At 43.0% G+C, this 24,818-nt stretch overlaps 1 protein-coding gene across 6 annotated transcripts in view; it reads right to left on the minus strand.

The window, feature by feature from the left end:
• LOC140409219 (histone-lysine N-methyltransferase NSD2-like) overlaps positions 1-24,818 on the minus strand; it is a 137,479-nt gene that overhangs the window by 14,668 nt on the left and 97,993 nt on the right. For all 6 annotated transcript variants that reach the window (XM_072497500.1, XM_072497497.1, XM_072497496.1 and 3 more), the window contains exons 15-20: positions 24,642-24,798; positions 13,372-13,577; positions 10,010-10,122; positions 6,144-6,413; positions 5,134-5,250; positions 1,382-1,523 (exon numbers count right to left, since the gene is read on the minus strand). In XM_072497500.1, coding sequence (XP_072353601.1) covers positions 1,382-1,523; positions 5,134-5,250; positions 6,144-6,413; positions 10,010-10,122; positions 13,372-13,577; positions 24,642-24,798 — 1,005 coding nt within the window. The remainder of the gene's footprint in view (positions 1-1,381; positions 1,524-5,133; positions 5,251-6,143; positions 6,414-10,009; positions 10,123-13,371; positions 13,578-24,641; positions 24,799-24,818) is intronic.

Genomic DNA, 24,818 nt, shown 5'->3' on the forward strand with positions numbered 1-24,818 from the left:
CCCACAGTCCAAAGATGTGCAGGTTAGGTGGATTGACCATGCTAAATTGCCCCTTAGTGTCCAAAAGATTAGTTAGGGTTACTGGGTTATAGGGATAAGGTGGAGGCGTGGGCTTAAGCAGGGTGCTCTTTCCAAGGATCGGTGCAGACTCAATAGGCCGAATAGCCTCCTTCTGCACTGTAAATATATGTAAACTAGCCCAAACCACACAACAGAGGAGATAACAGATTTGGTTAAGGTTATCTGTCTATAATTTCTCCAACTGCTGTCCACCACATGGGCACCAGGAAGATATTTAAATATGTGGTACATTTTGATAGAAAGAATGAAGGAAGCCCACACTGCTGAGAACAAGAATCCAGATGAGATAGAGAAGCAAAGGGATCCAGGGCTACAGATGCACAAATCACCGAAAGTAAGTGATGCAGATTAATAAAATAATAGAAAAGGCAAACCAAGCACTGGGGTTCATTTCTAGTGGGACTGAATGATAAGAGAGAATCAATGTTAAACATGTATTGAACACGGAACAGTTCTGATCTCCATATTATGGAAAGGATATGGAAGCATTAGAGGAGGCGCAAAAGGTTTCTAAAAATGATTCCAGGGATGAGAGATTATACTCAAAGAAAGCTGAACAGTCGGAGGCTCTTTTTCTCTTAAAAGTAATTGAGGTTCTTAAGACTATGATGGGATTTTCTAATGTAAAGGTAGAGATGATGCTTTCACTTGTGGGAGACACCCAACCGTGGGGCCATAATGTAAGACAGTAGCTAATCAGTCACGGCGCCACAGGGTTTAACACTGCTGCTTCACAGCGCCAGGGGCCTGGGTTTGATTCTGGCCTTGGGCGACCGTCTGTGTGGTTCTCCACGTGTCTGTGGAGGTTTCCTCTGGGTCCTCCCACAGTCCAAAGATGTGCAGGTTAGGTGGATTGGCCATGCTAAATTGCCCCTCAAGTGTCCAAAGACATGTAGGTTAGGTTACAAGGTTACGGAGAGAAGTGGAGGGGTGGGCCTCAGTCAAGTGCTCTTCCGGAGGGTTGGTGCAAACTAGATAGGCTGAATGGTCTCCTTCTGCACTGTAATGATTCTATGATCTAAATCCCATAGTCAATTCAGGAGAAGTTGCTTTGCCTAAAGAGCAGTAAAGAATGTGGAACTCACTGCCTACCACAAGGAGCATTTGAGGCAAATGGCAGAAAATCATTCAAGAGCAAGTGAGATAAACACAAGGGAGAAAGGAAACTAATGTTGAACATCAACACTAAAATGGCCACTTTGAGCCAAATGGCCTGTCTCTGTGCTGTACAGGTGTTTGGAAGAGCCCCAAAGTTAGAAAGGTTAATATTAATTTGACAGATTTTTCACTTCCCCCTTACCTGCTGGGATGTCAGAGAGAGAAAACAACCCAACTCTCGTGTCTCCATTCACTGTCCATTTCTGTGTTTCGCAATTGGGTTGGCAACTGTGGTTCATAAAGCGACAGTAATTCCCTTTAGGCCCAGCATCAATTATTCGATCCTGAAATAAATAACAGTTACATTCATAAATAGCTGGCAGGATCTGAAAACATCTATAAATGTATTTGTGAGCAAATTGGTTTGTTGACAAGGACCAGCGACAAAATAATGCGTGCAATGGTATGTTCTTAACAATATTAATTTAACATTTGAGTCACAAGCTACATGAATCCATAGAATCCCGACAGTGCAGAAGGAAGCCATTTGACCGGAGACTGCACTGACCGTCCAAACAAGCACCCTACGTAGGCCCACTCCCCGCCCTATCCCCATAATCCCACCTAACCTGCACATCATCTGGACTGTAGGAGGAAACCGGAGCACCTGGAGGAAACACGCACAGACACATGCAGAACGTATACATAGTCAGTCACCCCACGTCAGAATCGAACCGGGGCAACTGATGCTGCGAGACAGCAGTGCTAACCACTGTGCTGCCCATTGTGCACAATACAAAAACGTGCAATAGTATGAGCAGGCTGGGATCCAGGCCAACCCAAATATATTATTTTGGTACAAACATATGTGGAAATATTTCCAAAGCAGTGCAATTATCCAACCAAATATTCCTCTCATCAGTTATGGCAGTGTCAAAATCATTCTACAGATAATACTGGACAATCTCAGAAGGTCCAACAGCATTGTGGAGAGAGAAGGGGGCTAACGTTTTGAGTCTGGATGACTATTCGTCAAAGCCCAAAGCTTCGACAAAGTCATCCAAACTCGAAACGTTACAGCTTCCTTCTCTCTCCAGATGCTGCCAGACCTGCTGAGATTGTCCAGTATCTTCTGTTTTTGTTTCAGATTGCAGCATCTGCAGTAAATTGCTTTTATCAAAATCATTCTACATCAACACATCATGTTTTAACCAGGACAGCAATCTAAAATTTATTCCAAGATCGTTAATCTCCTTGACCAAGGATCAAAAGAGAACACAGTTCAGCACATCAACTTTATTTAAAAACTTTTGACCCACACCTCTTGGTACCATTACCTAATAAAAGTATGATCTCAGTATTGAAATTTTTTAACTGATCAAGCAGTCACGCCTTTTTGGGTTGAGACTCTCACATATCCAATAACCTGTGTGTATGTACTTCCTGAGTTCTGTATGGCCTAACTCTACTTATATTACTGTGAGCCGTTACATATGAACATATGAAGTAGGAGAAGTAGGCCATCACAACAGTGACCACATCTGAAATATATTTAGTCAAATAAAGCACTATGGGACATCCAGAGGGCCACGAAAAGCACCAGTTTTTATTTACTTTCAATTGATCACCTTGTATTAACTACCAGTAAAAAGAAAATCCACTTCCACACAAAATGAAAGATAGGAATGAAAAGCCTCCATACAGCTCTATTCTTCACTTACCAGTACACTTTATTCAACTGTAATTCAGGTAAACCACTGAACTATAATACGTGACAATCATCTGAGCAGTAGATTTTACTAAAATCCTAGTGACAGCTCCGTTGAAATTGATCATTTCTTTATTTGCATTTTCCCCCATCTTTGTTTTATCCATTAATAAGACTCTTTTCTCCTGTCCCCTTAAACAATACACACACACACGTTTGGCGATGCATGAAAAGTTATGTTACTAACACATCTGATGACAATCATACACTTTATTTTAAATGGTGAAACGGGAGAGTATAAAAATCACCAATTGGACATGATCGAAAAGCACAAATTCTTTTGTTCTTAAAAACAGTCAAAGCAAGAACAAACCCAATTCCACATTTTTAATCTGCCTGTCATCTAGGTTTACATACAGGACCTGTAGAGGGTGTTGTTTGCTCTGTCCAATTCATAATTCTAGAAAAAAACTAATTTAGTGATAACTTTTAAAAATTCGTTCATGGGACGTTGGTGTCGCTGGCTCAGTCAGCATTTACTGCCCATCCTTAATAGCCCTTGAGAGGGCAGTTAAGAGTTTGTGGGTCTGGAGTCACATGTAGGCCAGATCATTATCCTGGGTCTCTGGGTTACTCGTCCAGCGGCAATATCACTATTCCACCCTCTTGACGAATACAAATAGCCTAAACTATTTCCTAAATACATATACATACATACAGCATATTTCCTAATACAAATAGCCTAAACAATAGAAACTTACAAGATAATGAATGGCTTAGATAGGGTGGATGTAGGGAAGTTGTTTCCATTAGCAGGGGAGACTAGGACCCGGGGGCACAGCCTTAGAATAAAAGGGAGTCACTTTTGAACAGAGATGAGGAGAAATTTCTTCAGCCAGAGAGTGGTGGGTCTGTGGAATTCATTGCCACAGAGGGCGGTGGAGGCCAGGACGTTGAGTGTCTTTAAGACAGAAGTTGATAAATTCTTGTTTTCTCGAGGAATTAAGGGCTATGGAGAGAGAGCAGGTAAATGGAGTTGAAATCAGCCATGATTGAATGGTGGAGTGGACTCGATGGGCCGAATTGCCTTACTTCCGCTCCTATGTCTTATGGCCCAATGGACAGCTTAATGCACACACGCAAACTCTCAGATAGAAGTGTGATAGATAGATAGGAGACCAAACATTGTCTCCATAAATAATGCACAATATACAGCAGACATATGCAGAAAACTGCCTGCCTTTGTTTAAAAAAAATCAATTAACATTGGGGAAATACAAAGAGAGATGTAGGAGTCTGGAGAGTCTTTCCATAAATAGGTGCAATTTAGTTTCCATTTTCAAAACCTTGAATAGAAAATAGATTTAAGAAAAACTAAAAGCAGCTACAGTAAATATGGAATAAAATGTTGTATTCCAAACCATAGCATTGACTTGAATGCGACATTGATTGAATGCGACACTACCTTACGGAACTCACTTCACAAAACAACCATTACTGAAGTCAATATCTGGCAGCATGCTCGTGAGCGAATTGCCCTAGACAAATCCTAGTGTGGTGTGCACACAAACACCTGCTTACTATTAAATGCTTAAAGTGACAAGAAATCACAAATATTTAAACACAACAAATTGCCAAGTTGCTCGGTTTTAAGCTGCCCCATTTTAATGGTGCGTAGTTAATGGGGCTGGTATTTGCATATAGCTCTGGGAGTTTTGTTTTAATGTTCTTTCACGAGCTCAGGCCAGGTTGACACCATTTTGGAGCAGCTTCTCCTCCTCCCCAATCCTCCTGCTCACTGCAATCCAAATCTGCTCACCCCACTCGGGAGATGGAAACAGTGAGCTGGTGGTGAGCCAGAGGGTTGGCGAGCAGAAGCAGGGTGGAGCAGTGGTAAATAGAAAAAGAGTTGGCATATTTCTTTAATATTTTGAAATTTATTTAAAAATGATTTACAAATAGTGAAATTTAACAAAGTATTTCAACTTACAGGGAAAGGTCCTACAGAACCCTACAGCTTTTACATTGTTGTAATGGGATAAGCTGGTTTGATTAATCTAGTAGATGTGTTCTTGAAAAGTGCAACTTTAAATGAAACTAAATTAAGTGGGAACCTCCTGTATAACAAAAAGATTTATTGAATTCACCTATATTTTTGTGAAAAATTCCCAAATCATCTCGTCTATTGCCCTTCAAAATGAGAGGAGGCATTCAGAGTATGAAATTTATGGAAGATTTAATTTTACCTTATCAATTGTGAGCATGTAGAAGTTGGCAATGTTGTGTTCCTGGGCAAACCGGATTCTTGCTCGGCACTCATCTTCATCGATCACCTCTCCCACGTACTCATTTACAAATGCTCCCTGCATGATACAAAACAAAGAATTAGAACAAGGAGGCTCTAATTCAAACTTCTGCACCACCCCAACACCACAAGATTGGTAGATTTAAAATAAATTATGTTTTTGCTCTTTTCCCCAAAGAGAAGGAACAGGAATCTCAACATAAGTGAATCTGATGTGTAACTGCTGCCTCTTGCAGTATGTTGACAACACCACTGTACCATTCCGAACTTTTTCAAAGTTATTTGCCATTAATATTGCTCCATTCAATTTGGGCTATTCCAGTGAAAATTAATGATCACAGAATGTTCCACGAGGACTACAGCAGAGACTACAGTTTAGTGTATTCACATAGAGGTGAGAATTCATCAGTTTTGTGATATCGACAATTTAAGGCTTCAGAGGAGCCAATTAAGCATTGCTCAACTCCATAATTTCAGCACCAAATCCTGAAATCCTCTTGTTTTACCTTGTAGTAGCCTTCTTCAGAAGCAAGGAAGCACTGCTGAATATCAAGATTTCTGAAGCAGCTAAACTTTTAGAAACATGAACAAAAGCTTCCTTTCTGTTAATTTCAAGGCTGTTCAATTTTTGACTTCTCTGTCATGTCTCATCTTTAATCCCTTCCATGCATTCTTGCACACTTGTCACAAGTATCTCCATATTTGCCACACGCAAACAAATTTTAAAATAATGGATCTTTTGTTCTGCTGGATGGAGCTATTCTTGTGCAAGTACAAGTATATTCTGTCCTTGATGTTCCAAATTGGCATCAGCCACAGATTAATAAGACATTTTCTCTTGAATTAAACATCATTTTCAGATTCTTGATCAACATGTGCACAATTCAACCACAGTGTCCTTCAATTAATTGCCAGGTAGGCGTGGAATCAACTATATGTGCAACAACTTACTTTTTTTATGTCGGTCTTTGAAATGAGGCCCCAGCCCTTTCCAGCAGTCTTGACCACCTGCGATTCAGGGTACTGCCGTTTGCTAAAACACTGGTTTTGGCACCGTACACCAGCTGGGCAGACAGCTGGATGACATTCATACATTAACATCCTGTTCAGGCACTCCGAATCCAGGCCACAAGGATGATCATCTGTAGGTTTACAGTTGCACCTCGAGATTTCAGATATATCAGCTGTATAAATCTGTGCTTTGCCGTGAGGTTTGTTGACCTATTTAAAAACATCTATATTTTCAAAAACTCTATTGGACAATGAATAGTGCTGAAATCAATGCTTAATGTATCTGAAACTTAATTTTTATCGCTTGTGCAGTAACAAAAATTGTGCAATACTTTATAAAGATGGTGTTTTGTCTGATAAAATTTGTAACCATATCTTTTTAAAGAGGTGGGATCGTGGGGATGGAGACAGTTATTTGGGTAAGAACTAGTTAAATATCAGGACAAGTAAATGATGGTTCATGTCTACTAATGTCTTGTATGCTACAACACATTTGAAAAAAAGACAATGACTCTCAAATCCAGCAACCGATTCTGACATTTAACTGGAAAATACTAAATCGAAGATGCATTTCACATTTTCATATTAACATAGGCCTATGGAGCTGTAAATGGAGCACTGCAAGATGGATCAGCATTAAGACACTAAAAGGTCACAAATTGAAATGGTTCCCATCAAGTAGGACATTCAACATTTCCTGATGATTTGATGCAACATAAATGGGAATTCATATGCTGATTAAAACAAAAAGGAGGAATGATTAGCTCCTAAGGGCATCATGGTGGCACAGTGGTTAGCAATGCTGCCTCAATGCCAGGGACCCGGGTTCAATCCCAGCCTTGGGTGACTGTGTGGAGTTTGCACATCATCCCCATGCCTGCAAAGGTTTCCTCTGGGTGCTACGGTTTCCTCCCACAGTCCAAAGATGTGCAGGTTAGGTGGATTGGCCATGCTTAATTGCCGCTTGGTGTCCAAGGGTTGGGTGGGGTTGCTGGGATGGGGCAGAGGAGTGGGCCTGGGTTGGGGTACTCTTTCAGAGGGTCGGTACAGACTCAATAGGCTGAATAGCCTTCCTTCTCCAAATCGAAAAGTGGATAGCACAGTGGTTAGCACTGTTGCCTCACAGCACCAGGGACCCAGGTTCAATTCTGGCCTTGGGTGACTGTGTGGAATTTGCACGTTCTCCCATGTATGCGTGGGTTTCCTCCAGGTGCTTTGGTTTCCTCCCACAGTTCAAAGATGGGCAGGTTAGGTGGATTGGCTGTGCTAAAAAATTGCCCCCTGGTGGCCAAAGATGTGCAGGTTAGGTGGGGTGCTCTTTCAAAAGGTTGGTGCAGACTCGATGGGCTGAATGGCCTCCTTCTGCACTGTAGGGATTCTATGGTAAAGAATTGAGAATCATTCAGCCAGTGTCAACTTCTATGCTAGAGAAAGGAACAGCACTGTTTTCAGAGCAATTGTTTGTCAGTAACTCAAGGTAGTATCCCAGTCCCAACCATCTCCAGCTGCTTAATCAATGACCTTTCTTCTATCATAAGGTCAGAAGTGGGGACGTAACTGATAATTGCACATTGTTCAACACCATTCGTGACTCCTCAGATAAATATATGTCCAAATGCAGCAAGATCGGAACAAAATCACGACTTGGGCTGACAAGTGGCAAGTTACATTCGCGCCACGCAAGTGCCAGGCAATGACCATCTCCTACAAGAGATGATCTAACCATCGCTCCTTGACATTCAATGGCATTATCATTGCTGAATCTCCCACAATCATCATCCTGGGGGTTACCATTGATCAGAAACTGAACTGGACTAGCCATATTAATACTGTGGCAACCAGGACAGGTCAAAGGTTAGGAATCCTTTGTCGGGTAACTTGCCTCCTGATCCCCCCCCAAAACCATCTACAAGGCACAAGTCAGGAGTGTGATGGAATACTCCCCACTTGCCTGAGTGCAGCTCCAACAACACTCAAGAAGCTCGACACCATCCAGGACAAAGCAGCCCACTTGATTACTCCTCCTACAAATATTCAAACTCTCCATCACCAACGAACAGTGGCAGCCATGTATACCATTTACAAGATACACTGCAGTAACTCACCAAGGATCCTTAGGTAGCACCTTCCAAACCCACGACCACTACCATCTAGAAGGGCAAGAGCAGCAGATACCTGGGAACCCCACTACCCCGGCTTGGAAATATATCGCCGTTCCTTCACTGTCGCTGGGGCAAAATCCTAGAACTCCCTCCTTAACAGCACAGTGGGTGTACGTACACCCCGAGGACTGCAGGGGTTCAAGGTGGTAAATCTGAAGGGCAACTAGGGATGGGCAATCAGGGCGGCACGGTGGTACAGTGGTTAGCACAGCTGCCTCACAGTGCCAAGGTTCCGACTCTGGGTCACTGACCGTGTGCAGTTTGCACATTCTCCCCGTGTCTGTGTGGGTCTCGCCCCCATAACCCAAAGATGTGCAGGGTAGGTGGATTGGCCATGTTAAATTACCCCTTAATTGGAAAAAATGAATTGGGGACTCTAAATTTATTTTTTAAAAAGGGATGAGCAATCAATGCTGGCCTAACCAGCAACGCCCACATTCTGTAAATGAATTTTAAAAAAAAGTACAGGTATCCTTAAAATGATCACGTCTCACAGCCCCAATAGATCACCACAAAAATAAGCATAATTTTATTTGGATTCTGCTTTTCAATAGATTTTCTCTTTTGTTTTACTGCATCGGCCAAACTAAAAGAATAGCTTGGCAGGTAGCCAAAGGTGTGAAAAAGTTTTAGGTTTAATTTTTCATTTCTGTTGAGCAAGTCAACCGTGGGTGGGCTTGCAGCAAGTGTGTAGTATAGTGTGCATTTTTTTCCTCATTGTTCATTGGATGCAGGTAATACTTGCAATGCCAGCATTTGTTGCCCATGCCTAATGTCCCTTGAACTGAGTGGCTTGTTAGGCCATTTCAGAGGGTAGTTAAGAGTCAACCACATTGCTGTGGATCTGGAGTCCAGATAAGGACAGCAGATTTCCTCCTCTTGAGGGAATCAGTGAACCAGATAGGGTTTTAGGACAATCTCATCATAGTTGCATGGTCACCATTACGGAGACCAACGTTATACTCCAGATTTTATGAACTGAATTAAAATTTCACCAGCTGCCATGGTGGCATTCAAACCAAGACCCCAGATCATAAGCCCGGGCCTCCGATTACTAGTTCAGTGGCATTGCCACTTCACCACAATCCCCACCCATTATTATCCAATAATCATATTTGTGTACATCCTTGCTTTCATGAATTCTTCGAACGTCAAATAGAGTTTCCAGATCTCTTCCGTTGCTTAAAACTATTTAATGATTCTTGGTATGCCCAACAAATCCTGCCCACATTCCCATCAACTGTTCCTTAACTCTACAGTTTAAGATTGCCCAGTTCTTCTAATACTTAACCAATGGCTGAGGAAGCATTTTCATTCAGCACTACTCACACAATCTTATCGAAGATTGTGTGAATCAGACAGGAGATGCCCATTGCCCCCTCACCTGCCAATAGCCCCAAAGTCCAACCAATCTCATGGTCGCCAAGTTTAAAAATGTTCTGGTCTTTACTTTAAATCATTATGATTGGTACTTCTTCAAACTTTCCTCTCTTGTTCTTTCCAAATATGTAGTCCTCACAATTACCCCATGCATACTGTTGGCTTTCAAAACTTACCACACAATCATCTATATATTCACACAGATCTCAAGTATTCAGGCCAAAGAGGAAAGGAAAAATGAAACGGGTTCTACTTCACACCTACCCTTATGTGTTTATATGGTGGAGGTTTTCTACCATTACGCTCATTTTCCTGAGCTTCTCTGGACTCCCGCTGAGCTTTAAGATCCTGAAAACGTTCTGCTGCCTCTTCCAAAGCTGAAATGATAACCAGAGTGGATTTAATTTTTTTAGGATCAGAAAGAAATAGTAACTTCACTGTAGTTACAAGATGTAACTTACAAATAAAAATCTGTACACGACAAACAGCAATATAAATTTACTTCAACACTGAATATTATAACTGATCCATATCATAAGATAAAGGCCGTTGCATATTGAAGCCCTGGGTTGTGTGAAAAACAATGTCATTTTTTCAATGTGGAAAAGTTCCCGGGCTCACTATGAGAGTTTAATTTAAAATGAGCAATGTGTGACGTGCTAGTACTCTGCCTTTTTTCTAACTGCCTTACTCCAAAATAATTACCAACTGTTATAGCAGACTGCTGCTGTTGGTTTGACTCTTCAAACCCATTGCACTTCTACTGCTGTGTTTGCTGCATATAAAACTTCTGACATGGTTTTCATGATAGATTTTAATTAAGCCAGATGCATTAGAGAGCAGCGAGTACTGGTGGTCAAACAATCTCATAGTGAATTAGAATTAAAAAGAATGGTTTGCTGATATATTACACAAAGACTTTGGAAGAAGTTGGAGTTTCATTGGTATAAGAAGTTACAACATCATACACTCTTTACATTAACCCTACAGATACCACCTGACTTGCTGAGTGCTTCAAGCATTAAGTTTTTATCCCAGTCTCTTGGACATTGTGCAAGATTCTAAGCCCCTCTGAAGAAAGGACATTTTTTTAAAAAGCCTTTGCAGATTGGATAGAAATAATTAAATACATGCATTTCAGCCAATAAAAGCTCTATACGTTTAGATGATGATCACAGCACCAAGCCAGTCCCAACCTGAACAACAATCATATTTTGACACATTCTTCACGTTAAAATTCACTAACTTAAGTCAACCAGGTTATCTGTGGAATGAAAGCAAGACTGGTTTGTAACAGTCGGTGCTCTTTCCTTTTAAGTTAAAATATTCTTACCAAGTAGGAAGTGGTATTGGAGGCGCCCAGAGATAGCCCCGTGCATCAGATATATCTAAAGACCTGTTACACAACAGGTATTTTGAAGAGACTTTAGAGCATTACGTCGATACGAGAAAGGAATCTGGGTTGCGTCCAAGCAGAGTCCATAAATAAGGTTGAGGGTTATGAAAGAGTTGGAACCCCAAGACTCCGTAGAGATGGAGAGGCAAAGAGCAGCATTAAAGACAGAGGGAAGGGAGACTGGTCGGAAGGTAAAGTGAGGAAAAGTTGGACAATCAAATACAGAAACAAAGATATGGTTGTGCCAGGTGTCTGAGAGAATGAGCAAAACAGAATAAAATGAAAGACAAACAAAAAGATGAAAGACTTGACAGAAAAAATTAAAAAGACGCAAGACAGGTTAAAAAAAGTTACAGTTCCAAGATCAACTTGAATCCAGAATGTTTTCAATGCATGTTATGGATGCAAATATTAACTGCATTTCAGACAAATGCAATATTTACAATAAACAAATGTACCAAAATCTTATCACCTATTGATATATCCTTGCAAGTTCCCTGGCGTGTAGATTAAAATTAGCTTTGAGACTGTGAAAATAGACCGATAAAAAATAATTTCCCTTACTGATGTCATAAGTAATTACTTTTTGCAAACCAGATGGCAAACAGGCGATCTGCTCTTAAATCACTGTCGCTTTAACCAGCTCCCATAATGAGCCTGCTATAGCGTTCATCCCAAATTCCCCTCCCAACTGGGAAGCAGCACTTGTGGAGAATACACAAGAGATATCAGCAAATTGTCAAGTTGGGAAATCAAACGGGAAGAAAGTATCCTTCTTTACATTTTTATGTGTTAAATTATCACAAAATTCAAACTAAATAAAATACCTAAGCTATCACTGATGGTTTTAAACATTTTTTAGAGTACCCAATTCATTTTTTCTAATTAATGGACAATTTAGCGTGGCCAATCCACCTACCCTGCATATCTTTGGATTGTGGGGGCGAAACCCACGCAAACACGGGGAGAATGTGCAAGCTCCACACGGACAGTGACCCAGAGCCAGGATTGAAACTGGGATCTCGACGCCGTGAGGCAGCAGTGCTAACCACTGCATCACCATGCTGCCCAGCGATCACCGATGTTAAATGACTTTAGACAGCACTTCTTTACAAATTTAACTGCTTTTGACATTGCCAAGATGTCAGTACCATTTGATATATTTATAAATAATATGTTTATTGGAATAGAGTAACTATAGTTTGATACCAACTTGGAGCTGTGGCAGACAGCGAGGATAATCAAAAGCCAATCAAAAACGCGGAATGGGTAGACAAATACATGGTAGATGGAATTTAATATAAAAGTAGTATGACTTGATACATTCTGAAAGAAATAGGGAGAGGTATTAGGTACCAGTACAGTCCTAAACAGTGTTTAGGGATGGAGCGACCGAGGGGGTCACAACATTTCAGGTTGGATCCTTGAGAGGATGCAGAGGAGGTTTAACAGAACGGTTCAAGCAACAAGGGATCTTAGCTACGAGGTTAGCTTGGGGTAGCTGTGGTTGGTCGCCCAGGAGAAAAGGGAAATTGAGAGGAAATTACAATGTGGTGTACAAGATGATAAAAGCTTTAGGTAAAACAGACAAATGGATGCTGTTCCAGTAAGTAATAATACAAGGACTAGGGGGACAGAAATTTAAGGCTTATTTTGAAAGCAAGAAGTACATAGAACATACAAAGCAGAAGGAGGCCATTCGGCCCATCGAGTATGCACCAACTCACTCAAGCCCTCACTTCCACCCTATCCCCATAACCCCATCTCACCTTTTGTTTGGGCACTAAGGGCAATTTATCATGGCCAATCCACCTAACCTGCACGTCTTTGGACTGTGGGAGGAAACCGGAGCACCGAGAGGAAACCCACGCAGATACGGGGAGAACGTGCAGACTCCGCACAGACAGTGACCCAGCAGGGAATCGAACCTGGGACCCTGGCGCTGTGAAGCCACAGTGCTATCCACTTGTGCTACCGTGCTGCCCAGAGGGGTGGAAGTGAGGAAGAGCTATTTTATGCAGTAAGTAGTCATGGAAAGATTAGACACGACACTGGAGGGAAATAAACTTGCAGGGTTATAGGGATAGAGTGAGGAATGAGAATGACCGGAGTCATCAAGAAAGTCAACACAGACTCGTTGGGCTGAATAGTCTCCTTCTGTGTCTCAATGACACTATGAAAACTTAAAAAAGTTTCAATTAACTACTCCATTTCGCTTTTCTCACAGTACCTTTTCTAAAGGCTTTGCTGAGGCTTTTGATTTTGTTGTCTTTGCTTCCCTTATCACCTTCCATATAAGGAAATACGCGTGCCTGATGGGTCCAAAAGTAGTCGTTTGATCCAAAGAAGTGAACTGGAAACTCGCCAATCTCGTGCTTCATATTTTGAATATTTGTTGGAACATTTCTTGGGTGACATATCTCTGCCGGCCACCACCTGTGTTTGGATAGCAGATTTCCGATAAATCAGAACAAAAGCAAAACCAGATAACTGCAACAAGTAACTTCAGTCTAGTCAAAATAATAAAGTAATAAAGCAATGGCTCCCAAACTTCATTATAAACATCTTATTCAATTCTTCGGAAAAAAAACCAACAACCACCAGCAAAATTAAAGGTGGCTTAAACCTGAAGAGAACTGGGAGACAATGAGATGTGGGGGGGCTGGAGTTAAACTACTAAAGTGGAGATGGAATGGAAAAAAAATATAAGCTTCAGCTGTAAATACTCCAGAGGTAAACTGAGGCAAGAAAGAGATTAGCAGAGCCACATGTCAAAAAAGAAACGCAAATATGGGAAGCCAAACCAAAATAAACGTATAGAAACACAGAACCATAAAATCAACTGGGACTGGGACATTGATTAAAATAGGAGAGGTTTCAGCTGGGTCAGGATCATCAATTAAATATAAAAAACAGAAACTATTGGAAATACTCAACAAGTTCAGGCAGCATCTGTGGAGACAAACAGTTAATATTTCAGGTGGATCATTTTGCTCTTGCTTGGGTATAAAACTTACAGGATATTATTTAGAAACAATATCCTACACGCGCACAAAATAATTGAAGAGGTGGTTGCAAGAAAATCATGGTCGATTCATTTGAGAGAAAGAAAGGGATTATATTTTTACAATTATAACTGGGATTATATTGCCAGTGTGAAGGAAATTGTCACCACAAATGTCATTCTTGAGAGGTACATATTAACAATAGTGCTTCAGATTTTAATTATCTAAAAAACAGACTGGGATAGGCAACATACTTTTCTTGAGAAATGGGAGGATGATGAAAGGACACATGATGGGGAGGGGGGAGGGGGGAAGAAAACAATTCCATGACATTGATAAAAGGAAACAATGCTAAATAATGACATAGCTAGGAGCAAGAGACCATCTGGCCCCTCGAGCCTGCTCCGCCATTCAATAAGATCATGGCTGATCGTGTGGACTCAGCTCCACTTACCCGCCCGCTCACCGTAACCTTTTATTCCTTCACTGTTCGAAAATCGATCTACCTTTGCCTTAAAAACATTCAACGGGGTAGCCTCAACTGCTTCACTGGGCAGGGAATTCCAGATTCACAACCCTTTGAGTGAAGAAGTTCCTCCTCAACTCAGTCCTAAATCTGCTTGCCCTTATTTTGAAGCTATGCCCCCTAGTTCGAGTATCACCCCCCAGTGGAAACAACCTCCCTGTTTCTATCCTATCTATTCCCTTCATAATTAAAAAAAATATGTTTCTAGAAGGTACTCCCTCATTCTTCTAAATTCCAATGAGTATAGTCCAAGTCTACTTAGTCTCTCCTCATAAGCCAATCCTCTCAACTCCGGAATCAACCTGGTGAATCTCGTCTGCACACCCTCCAGTGCCAGTACATCCTTTCTTAAGTAAGGAGACCAAAACTGTACACAGTACTCCAGGTGTGGCCTCACCAGCACCCCATACAGCTGCAACATAACCTTCCTGCCTTTAAACTCCATCCCTCTAACAATGAAGGACAAAATTCTATTTGCCTTCTTAATTACTTGCTGTACCTGGAAACCAACTTGTGATTCCGGTCCCTCTGCACAGCAGCATGCTGTAATTTTTTACCATTTAAATAATAGTCCATTTTGCTGTTATTCCTACCAAAATGGACGACCTCAAATTTATCAACATTGAACTCCATCTGCCAGATCCTTGTCCACTCACTTAAACTATCTATATCCCTCGGCAGACTGTGTCCTCTCACAGCTTTGACAAAGAATCATCGGACTCGAAACATTAGCTCTTTTCTCTCCCTACAGGTGCTACCAGACTTGCTGAGATTTTCCAGCATTTTCTCTTTCGTGTCCCACAGTTGGCTCTACCACTCATCTTAGTGTCACCTCCAAATGACACATTACACTTGGTCCCCAACTCCAGATCATGTCAATTATGAACAATTGTGGACCCAACACTGATCCCCGAGGCACACTACTAGCCACTGATCTCCATCCAGAAAAACACCCATTTATCCCCACTCTTTGCTTTCTGTCAGTTAACCAATCCTTTATCCTTGCTAATACATTACCCGTAAACGCCATGTGCCTTTATCTTATGCAACAGCCCTTTGTGTGGCACCTTGTCGAATGCCTTCTGGAAATCCAGGTACACCATATCCACCAGTTCCCCGTTGTTCACTGCACTCGTAATGTCCTCAAAGAATTCAACTAAATTAGTCAAACATGACCTGCCTTTCATGAACCAATTCTGCGTCTGCCCAATGGGGCAATTTCTATCCAGATGTCTCGCTATTTCTTCCTTTACGACTGACTCAAGCATTTCCCACATTACAGAAGTTAAGCTACCCAGCCTATAGTTACCTGCCTTTTGTCTACCTCCTTTTTAAAAAAAGATATATTTATTAAAGTTTTTTAACACAATTTTTCTCCCTTACAAACAATAACCCCCCCCGCAACAAAAAAAAAAACGAGAAATCGCACAGAGCAAGATATATACATGGCAAAATGATATATTTACACAGCTTTGTACACTGGCCCTCACCCGTACGTGCCAGTTTCCCCAACCCTTCATGTTATCTCTTGCTCATCCACCCTCCCAGGCAGCCCCCCCCCCCCGCCCCCGGACTCCCCCCCCCCCCCCCCCCCCCCCCCCAAAGGTGGCTGCTGCTGACCGACCTTCCTCTAACGCTCTGCGATAGTCTAGGAACGGTTGCCACCACCTGTAGAACCCCTGCGCAGACCCTCTCAGGGCGAACTTAATCCTCTCCAACTTTATGAACCCAGCCATATCATTTATCCAGGCCTCCAGGCTGGGGGGCTTTGCCTCCTTCCACATTAGCAAGATCCTTCGCCGGGCTACTAGGGACGCAAAGGCCAGAATGCCGGCCTCTTTCGCCTCCTGCACTCCCGGTTCGTCCACTACTCCAAATATTGCTAGCCCCCAGCTTGGCTTGACCCGGACTTTCACCACCTGAGATATTGCTCCCGCCACTCCTCTCCAGAACCCCTCCAGTGCCGAGCATGACCAAAACATATGGACATGGTTCGCCGGGCTCCCTGAGCACCTTCCACACCTGTCCTCTACCCCAAAGAATCTACTCAACCTCGCCCCCGTCAAGTGCGCTCTGTGGACCACCTTAAATTGTATCAGGCTGAGACTGGCACACGAGGAGGAGGAATTAACCCTACCTAGGGCATCAGCCCACAGACCTTCCTCGATCTCCTCCCCCAGCTCCTCCTCCCATTTACCCTTCAACTCTTCTACCAGCGCTTCCCCCTCTTTTTTCAACTCCTGGTGTATTTCCGACACCTTGCCCTCCCCGACCCATACACCCGAGATCACCCTATCTTGAACTTCTTGTGCCGGGAGCAACGGGAATTCCCTCACCTGTCGCCTCACAAAAGCCCTCACCTGCATATATCTAAAGGCATTTCCCGGGGGTAACTCGAACTTCTCATCCAGTGCCCCTAGGCTCGCAAACGTCCCGTCGATGAACAGGTCCCCCATTCTTCCAATCCCCGCCCGTTGCCAGCTCTGGAACCCCCCGTCCATCTTCCCCGGGACAAACCGGTGGTTACCCCTGATCGTGGACCACACCGATGCTCCCATTGCACCCCGGTGCCGTCTCCACTGGCCCCAGATCCTTAGCGTTGCCGCCACCACCGGGCTCGTGGTATACTTTGTCGGCGAGAGCGGCAGCGGTGCCGTCACCAACGCCCCCAGGCTCGTTCCTTTACAGGACGCCATCTCCATCCTCTTCCATCCCGTCCCCTCTCCCTCCATAACCCACTTGCGGATCATCGCCACATTTGCTGCCCAGTAGTAGCTCCCCAGGTTTGGCAGCGCCAACCCTCCTCGGTCCCTACTGCGTTCCAGGAACCCTCTCCTTACTCTCGGGGTCTTATTCGCCCACACAAACCCCATAATACTCCTGCCTACTCTCTTAAAAAAGGCCTTAGTGATCACGATGGGATGGCACTGAAACACAAACAGAAACCTCGGAAGGACCACCATTTTGACCGACTGCACTCTACCCGCCAGCAAGAGCGGTAACATGTCCCATCTTTTGAAATCCTCCTCCATTTGCTCCACCAACCTCGTCAGATTCAGTTTATGTAGGGTCCCCCAACTCCAGGCTATTTGGATCCCCAGATACCGAAAGCTCCCCTCCGCCCTCCTCAGCGGGAGGTCCCCTATCCCTCTTTCTTGGTCCCCCGCCTGTAATACAAAGAGATCACTCTTCCCTACATTGAGCTTATAGCCCGAAAACTCCCCAAACTCCCTTAGAGTCTGCATGACCTCCACCATCCCCTCCATTGGATCCGCCACGTACAGCAACAGGTCATCCGCATATAGCGACACCCGATGCTCTTCTCCCCCTCGGACCACCCCACTCCATTTATTAGACTCCCTCAATGACATGGCCAATGGTTCGATCGCCAATGCGAACAGGGGGCACCCCTGCCTCGTCCCTCGGTACAGTCGAAAGTACTCCGACCTCCGCCGGTTCGTCACTACACTCGCCATCGGGGCTCTGTAAATGAGCTTAACCCAATTGATAAACCCTACCCCGAACCCAAACCTACGCAGCACCTCCCAGAGGTACTCCCACTCTACTCGGTCAAAGGCCTTCTCCGCGTCCATAGCTGCCACTATCTCCGCCTCTCCCTCCTCCGATGGCATCATTATCACGTTTAAGAGCCGCCGCACACTGGTGTTTAGTTGCCTGCCCTTTACAAATCCTGTCTGGTCCTTGTGGATTACCCCCGGGACACAGTCCTCGATCCTCGTGGCCAGCACTTTTGCCAGCAACTTTGCATCCACATTGAGGAGCGAGATCGGCCTGTACGATCCACATTGCAGTGGGTCCTTGTCCCGCTTTAGGATCAAAGAAATTGTCGCTTCCGACATTGTCGGGGGCAGGGTCCCCTCCTCTCTTGCCCCATTAAAGGTCCTCACCAGTAGCGAGGCCAACAGGTCTGCGTACTTCCTGTAGAACTCCACCGGGAATCCATCCGGTCCCGGGGCCTTCCCCGCCTGCATGCTCCCCAAACCCTTGCCCAGCTCCTCCAACCCAATTGGTGCCCCCAAACAAGCCACCTCTTGCTCCTCCACCCTCGGGAATGTCTACCTGCTTTTTTTAAACAGTGGCGGCACATTTGCTGTTTTCCAATCTGCCGGAACCACCCCAGAGTCCAGCGAATTTTGGTAAATTACCACAAACGTAGTTGCTATTTCCCCCGCCACCTCGCTTTTAGTACCCTGGGATGCATTCCATCAGGGCCAGGAGACTTGTCTTAGTCTATTAGCTTGCCCAACACTATTGCCTTAGTGATAATGATCGTTTCTAGGTCCTCACCTGCCATAGCCTCCTTGCCAACTTGTGGCATGTTATTTGTGTCTTCCACTTTGAAGACCGACACAAAATATTTGTCCAATGCCTCAGCCATTTTTAAATTTCCCATTATTAAATCCCCCTTCTCATCATCGAAAAGACCAATGTTTACCTTAGCTACTCTTTTTTGTTTATATATTTGTAGAAACCGTTGCATCTGTTTTTATATCCTGAGCTAGTTTTCTCTCAATCTATCTTACCTTTCTTTATAGCTTCTTTTGAGGTTCTCTGTTGATCTTTAAAGATACCCCAATCCTCTAGTTTCCCATTAATCTTTGCCACTTTGTATGCCTTTTCTTTCAATTTGATATCCTCCTTTATTTCCTTAGATACCCATGGTTGATTATCCTTTTTCCTAGTCCTGCCTTTACACTGGTATGTACTTTTTCTGAGCACTGTGAAAAATCTCTTCAAAAGTTCTCCACTGTTCCTCAATTGTCCCACCACAAGTCTTGGCTCCCAATCTACCCTCGCCAACTCCTCCCTCATCCCATTATAGTCTCCTTTGTTTAAGCGCAAGACACTGGTGTTGGATTTTACCATCTCACGCTCCATTTGTATTTTAAATTCAACCATACTATGATCGCTTCTTCCGAGAGAGCCCCTAACTAGGAGATTATTAATTATTCCTGTCTCATTGCACAGCTCTAGGATAGCTTGCTCCCTCGTAGGTTCCATTACATCCGGTTCGAGAAAACTATCGCGGATACATTCTGTGAACACCTCCTCAAGGCTGCCCTGACCGACCTGGTTTGACCAATCGACATGTAGATTAAACCCCCCCCCCCAATGATAATTACCATACCATTTTTACATGCATCAGTTATTTCTTTGTTTATTGCCCATCCCACCGTGGATGTTATTATTTGATGGCCTATGGACTACGCCTATCAGTGATCTTTTCTCCTTACTTTTTCTAATTTCCACCAAATGGATTCAACCTTTTTTGCTATATAACCTATATCATCTCTCACTACTGTCCTGATGTCATCCTTAAATATCAGTGCTACACCACCTCCCTTGCCTTACTGCCTGTCCTTCCGAATAGTATGATATCCCTGGTATTTAACTCCCAGTCATAGATTATCATAGAATTTACAGTGCAGAAGGAGGCCATTCGGCCCATCGAGTCTGCACCGGCTCTTGGAAAGAGCATCCTACCCAAGGTTAACACCTCCACCCTATCCCCATAACCCAGTAACCCCACCCAACACTAAGGGCAATTTTGGACACTAAGGGCAATTTATCATGGCCAATCCACCTAACCTGCACATACTCATTTGCAATGATTTGTGCTGTCAACTCATTTATCTTGTTTCAAATGCTACAAGCACTCGGGTAAAGTGCCTTGATGCTAGTTTTAATACCTTTTCGAATCATAATACCTCTATTAATAACTTCTCCTGAGTTAGTCTTCCCTTTATCTTTTTTCATAACTTTCAATGTAGTTGAACCCACCTTCCATGTGCTAACATGGTGCTTTGCTTCCTATTAACCATTTTACTTCCTGGAGTCCCCCCGCACTTGTTAGTTTAAAGTCATTGAGATCACCAATTCATCCTTTTTGCTAAAATACTGGTCCCAGATCGGTTCAGATGGAGACCATCCTAAATGTACAGATTCCACCTGAAATGATGCCAATGCCCCATGAAATGAAACCCCTCCTTCCCGCACCACTCCTTTAGCCATGTGTTTACTTCCTTAATTTTCTCATCCCTATGCCAATTTGCATGTAGCTCGGGTAGATGACGACCCTGGAGGACCTGTTTTTTCATTTAGTTCTTTGTTAATTGAAATGTATATGTGAGCAATGGAAAACATTTAAACAGAAATGGTACAAATCAAGTATATCCTGTTAAATGTACTGAGAAAACATTCAGCACTTTAGAGCAAAACATCAAAATAAAGATCAATAATATAAATTAGAAAAGCGAAGACAGAATATCAGACAAAACTAGAAAAAAACTAGTGAGCTGCAGGCAAGTTTATAATGCAGAAAGTGTTAGAAGAGGTATATATCATTTAAGTTTTTTTACCCAATTTATTATAATAATCTTTATTAGTGTCACATGTAGGCTTACATTAACACTGCAATGAAGATACTGTGAAAATCCCCTCGTCGCCACACTCCTGCGCCTGTTCGGGTCCACAGAGGGAGAATTCAGAATGTCCAATTAACCAAACAGCACGTCTTTCGGGACTTGTGGGGGGACACCGGAGCACCCGGAGGAAACACAAAGCAGACTGGGGAGAACATCCAGACACGACACAGTGACCCAAGCCTGGAATCGAACCCGGGTCCCTGACACTGAAGCAACAGTGCTAACCATTGTGCTACTGTGCCACCTTCACCTGGAGGTTGTCTATTGCTAGTATTAAACCACCATAGGTGTGTAAAACAGTTAGTGAAGATTACTATCAAGAGGAATGGCACTAAAGAAGCCAACCAATGTAAAATAGACAAATCACATAGGACCAGATGGTTCACTAACGAGGAACTCCAAGGAAACTAGAAAAGAAATAGCCAAGGTTCCAATCATTGGCTCCAAAATCAGTGTAAAGAAAAAATTATCACTGAGGACTTGGAGCAAATGGACACGAAAGTAAGCTTTCCAAAGAAGGGTCTGATTGGATTGGTAAACAGAGAGCAATAGATGTGATTTCCAGAGGCGATTTGCTAAGAGGTCTCAAGAGATTCCTGGATAAAAATTCGTTGACGAATAGATGGATAAAAAAAATAAAGGATTAGGGCGAAATAGTGTAACTCTTATTGGTGTCCACTCTCTTGAGGGTTAGAAGAAATCAGCAGTCGGTTGAAACAAAAGGTAATGGTTTGGCACACAGCATGCCCTAATGCAAAATACCAGAGTGGAGATTACTCGAATGGACAGTCAGATGGCAGATGCAATTTACTGCACAGAGGTGCCAGGTAATATGCTGTAGGAAGGAAAACAAGAAATGGAAACATAATTAACTACGGACCAGTCAGTTTAACCTCAGTGGTGGGAACGCTTCTAGAAGGAATATTTCAGAACAAACTTAACCTATATTTGCCCAAGTGACCACTAATTAAGTGAAATCAGCATGGATTTGTTAAAGGCAACATGTGTTCAACTAACTTGGATTGTATTTATGAGGTGGTATGAGGTGGACAGGGGGTCGATGAAGATAATGATGCTAATGTAGTGGGCATGGACTTCCAAAAATTAAGTACTGCAAACAGACTTGTGAGCAAAGTTATAAGTCACAGAATAAAAGGGACAATAGCAACATGATATGAAATTGGATAAATGACAGGAAGGGCGTACTGGTTAATAAATATTATCAGAGTAGAGGAAGGTTTATAGTGAATTCCCCAGGGTCCTTGTTTGGGACTGTTGCTTTTTTCTGATATATATTGATGATCTAGGCCTTGGTGTATAAGGCATGATTTAAAAATTTGCAGGTAATTCAAAACTTGGAAGGATTGTGAACAGTGAGGAGGATAGTGTAGAACTGCAAAAGGACAGACATGTTGGTGGAATGAGTGAACAAGTTGCAGGTGAAATTTAATGCATAGTGTGAATCGGTTCGGTTTGGAAGAATGCAAGGGGAAATATAAAATAAAGGGTACAATTTTAAAAAGGGCAGAGGGACCTGGGTGTATTTGTGCATAAATTACTGAAGGTAGCAAGACAGTTGAGAGAATGGTTAATAAAGCATACAGCATCCTAGGGTTTATTAATAGGGGCATAAAGTACAAAAGCAAGGAAATGTCAAACTTGTACAGAACACTGGTTCGCCCTTAGCCTCAACTGAGACCTGAAACTTAGAACTGTGTCCAGTTCTGGGTGCTACACTTCAGGGATGATGTGAAAGCATCAGAGTGCAGAAAAAAAATGACAAAATTGTTTTACGGTGAGGAACTTCAGCTATGTCATTAAATGGGAGAGGTTGGGACCTTTGTCCAACTTTGCTCATACTTCACACTTTTAGAGAAGATATACTTCTCAACTTCCAACATCTTTTTTGGATACACCTTTCTCATTTTGATTTTTAGAGTTTTACTATGGTTTTCTTTCTTGGCCCTTCTAATCTGTCAAAAGCTTACCTATGTACAGCCCCAGTGTGTTGCCCCAATATGGGGCAATCACAACCACTTGCAATAATTCATTTTCCCCCAGGAAAATTAAAACTACAGATCCTCCTCAGGTTTTTGTTATTCCTAATTTCTTCCGACTTTTAAATCTGCTCCTTTTTTGGCCACAATTTAAAATGGCTGTTTCTCGGTCAAGCAAGATTATCTTTCAAAAAACAGGACAATATCCCACTTCTAGAAACCCTGCTAGTGCTACCTCACTGGAAGACAATATAAAGTATGGCCGCATGTTATGGATGTATTAACAATTCAGTCACAAATAGGGCTCACAATACAATGAGTGGCTGCACAGACTTTGTTAAAAACTGTTCACTCTTTGGCTCCGATAACAGTTGCCCTAATGGGGTAGCAAGGTACCACATCAATACCCCAATCTCACTGTGGTTTCGATGCCACAAAGCAAATCACTAAGTGTCTGCCATTTCTTGCAAATGGCTCTATTTTACTTTCTTAGGATGTAGGCTTCATTGGCTAGGCCAATATTTAATATCCATCCCCAAAGGCAGCCACAGAATCATAAGTTTTACAGCCCAGAAACAGGCCTTACGCCCATCGTGACTGTGCCAGCCAAAAATAACATCTGTTTTACTCCCATTTTCCAGCACTTGGTCCATAGCCTTGTATGCTATGGCATTTCAAGTGCTCGCCTCAATGCCCTTAAGGTGGTGAGCTGCTTCTTTAACCACTGCAGTCCATGTGGTACAGGTACATTCATTGTGCTGTTAGGACATCCAGGATTTTGACCCAGGGACAGTGAAGGAACAGCGATATATTTCCAAGTCAGGATGGTGCGTGGCTTGGAGGGAAACTTAACAGGTGGCGATGTTCCTATGCAACTGCTGCCCTGGTCTTTCTTAATGGATTTGGAAGGTGCCAATAGGAGTCAGTGGTGAGGGGAGTGAATGTTTGTGGAGGGGGTGCCAATCAAACGGGCTTTGTCCTGGATGGTGTCAAGCTTCTCGAGTCCTGTTGGAGCTGCACTCATCCAGACAAGTGGCGAGTAGTCCATCACACTCCTGACTTATGCCTTGCAGGTAGGGAACAGGCTTTGGGCAGTCAGGGGTTACGCTGCAGGATTTCTAGCCTCTGACCTACTTTTATGGCCAATGTATTTATATGGCTAGTCAGGTTCAGTTTCTAGTCAATGGTAACCCCCAGGATATTCAATATATCCCGATTCTCAGGATTTGGAATGGGGCTAATTGACTCATGGTAAGTCTTCCCCTCTGCAACTTTATCTGTCTGTCAGAAATTTCTAGACCCAATTATTCAGCTAAACAATTCACAGGAATGCATTTGCAAGGATATCTCCAAATGAAACAATAACTTGCATTATTTAACTTTTACAAAATAATCTTGGATTTCAAACCTGTGTCCAGTTTTAAAATGCCAGTGATTATGCCATGCCATGTATTCTCATAAAACAAAAAACGTATTTAACAAAACTAGTTTAAAAAAAGCAAACACCTTTCTTTGTTTGTACTGACCTGTAGCTACCCAGTTTGACCCAGATAATGTCTTTGTAGCGTGGCTTCTTGCCTGCTTTGCAATCATTGCAATACCAGCTTCCCTCTGGCATATCAATGCTCAAGCATTCTGGATGAAATGCTGCAGGGCAGGACTCGCAACACAAAAGGCTTCCCCCTGTAGGAAATGAGCCAGAC

This window comes from Scyliorhinus torazame, chromosome 3 (assembly GCF_047496885.1).
Source record: "Scyliorhinus torazame isolate Kashiwa2021f chromosome 3, sScyTor2.1, whole genome shotgun sequence".
NCBI lineage: Eukaryota > Metazoa > Chordata > Chondrichthyes > Carcharhiniformes > Scyliorhinidae > Scyliorhinus > Scyliorhinus torazame.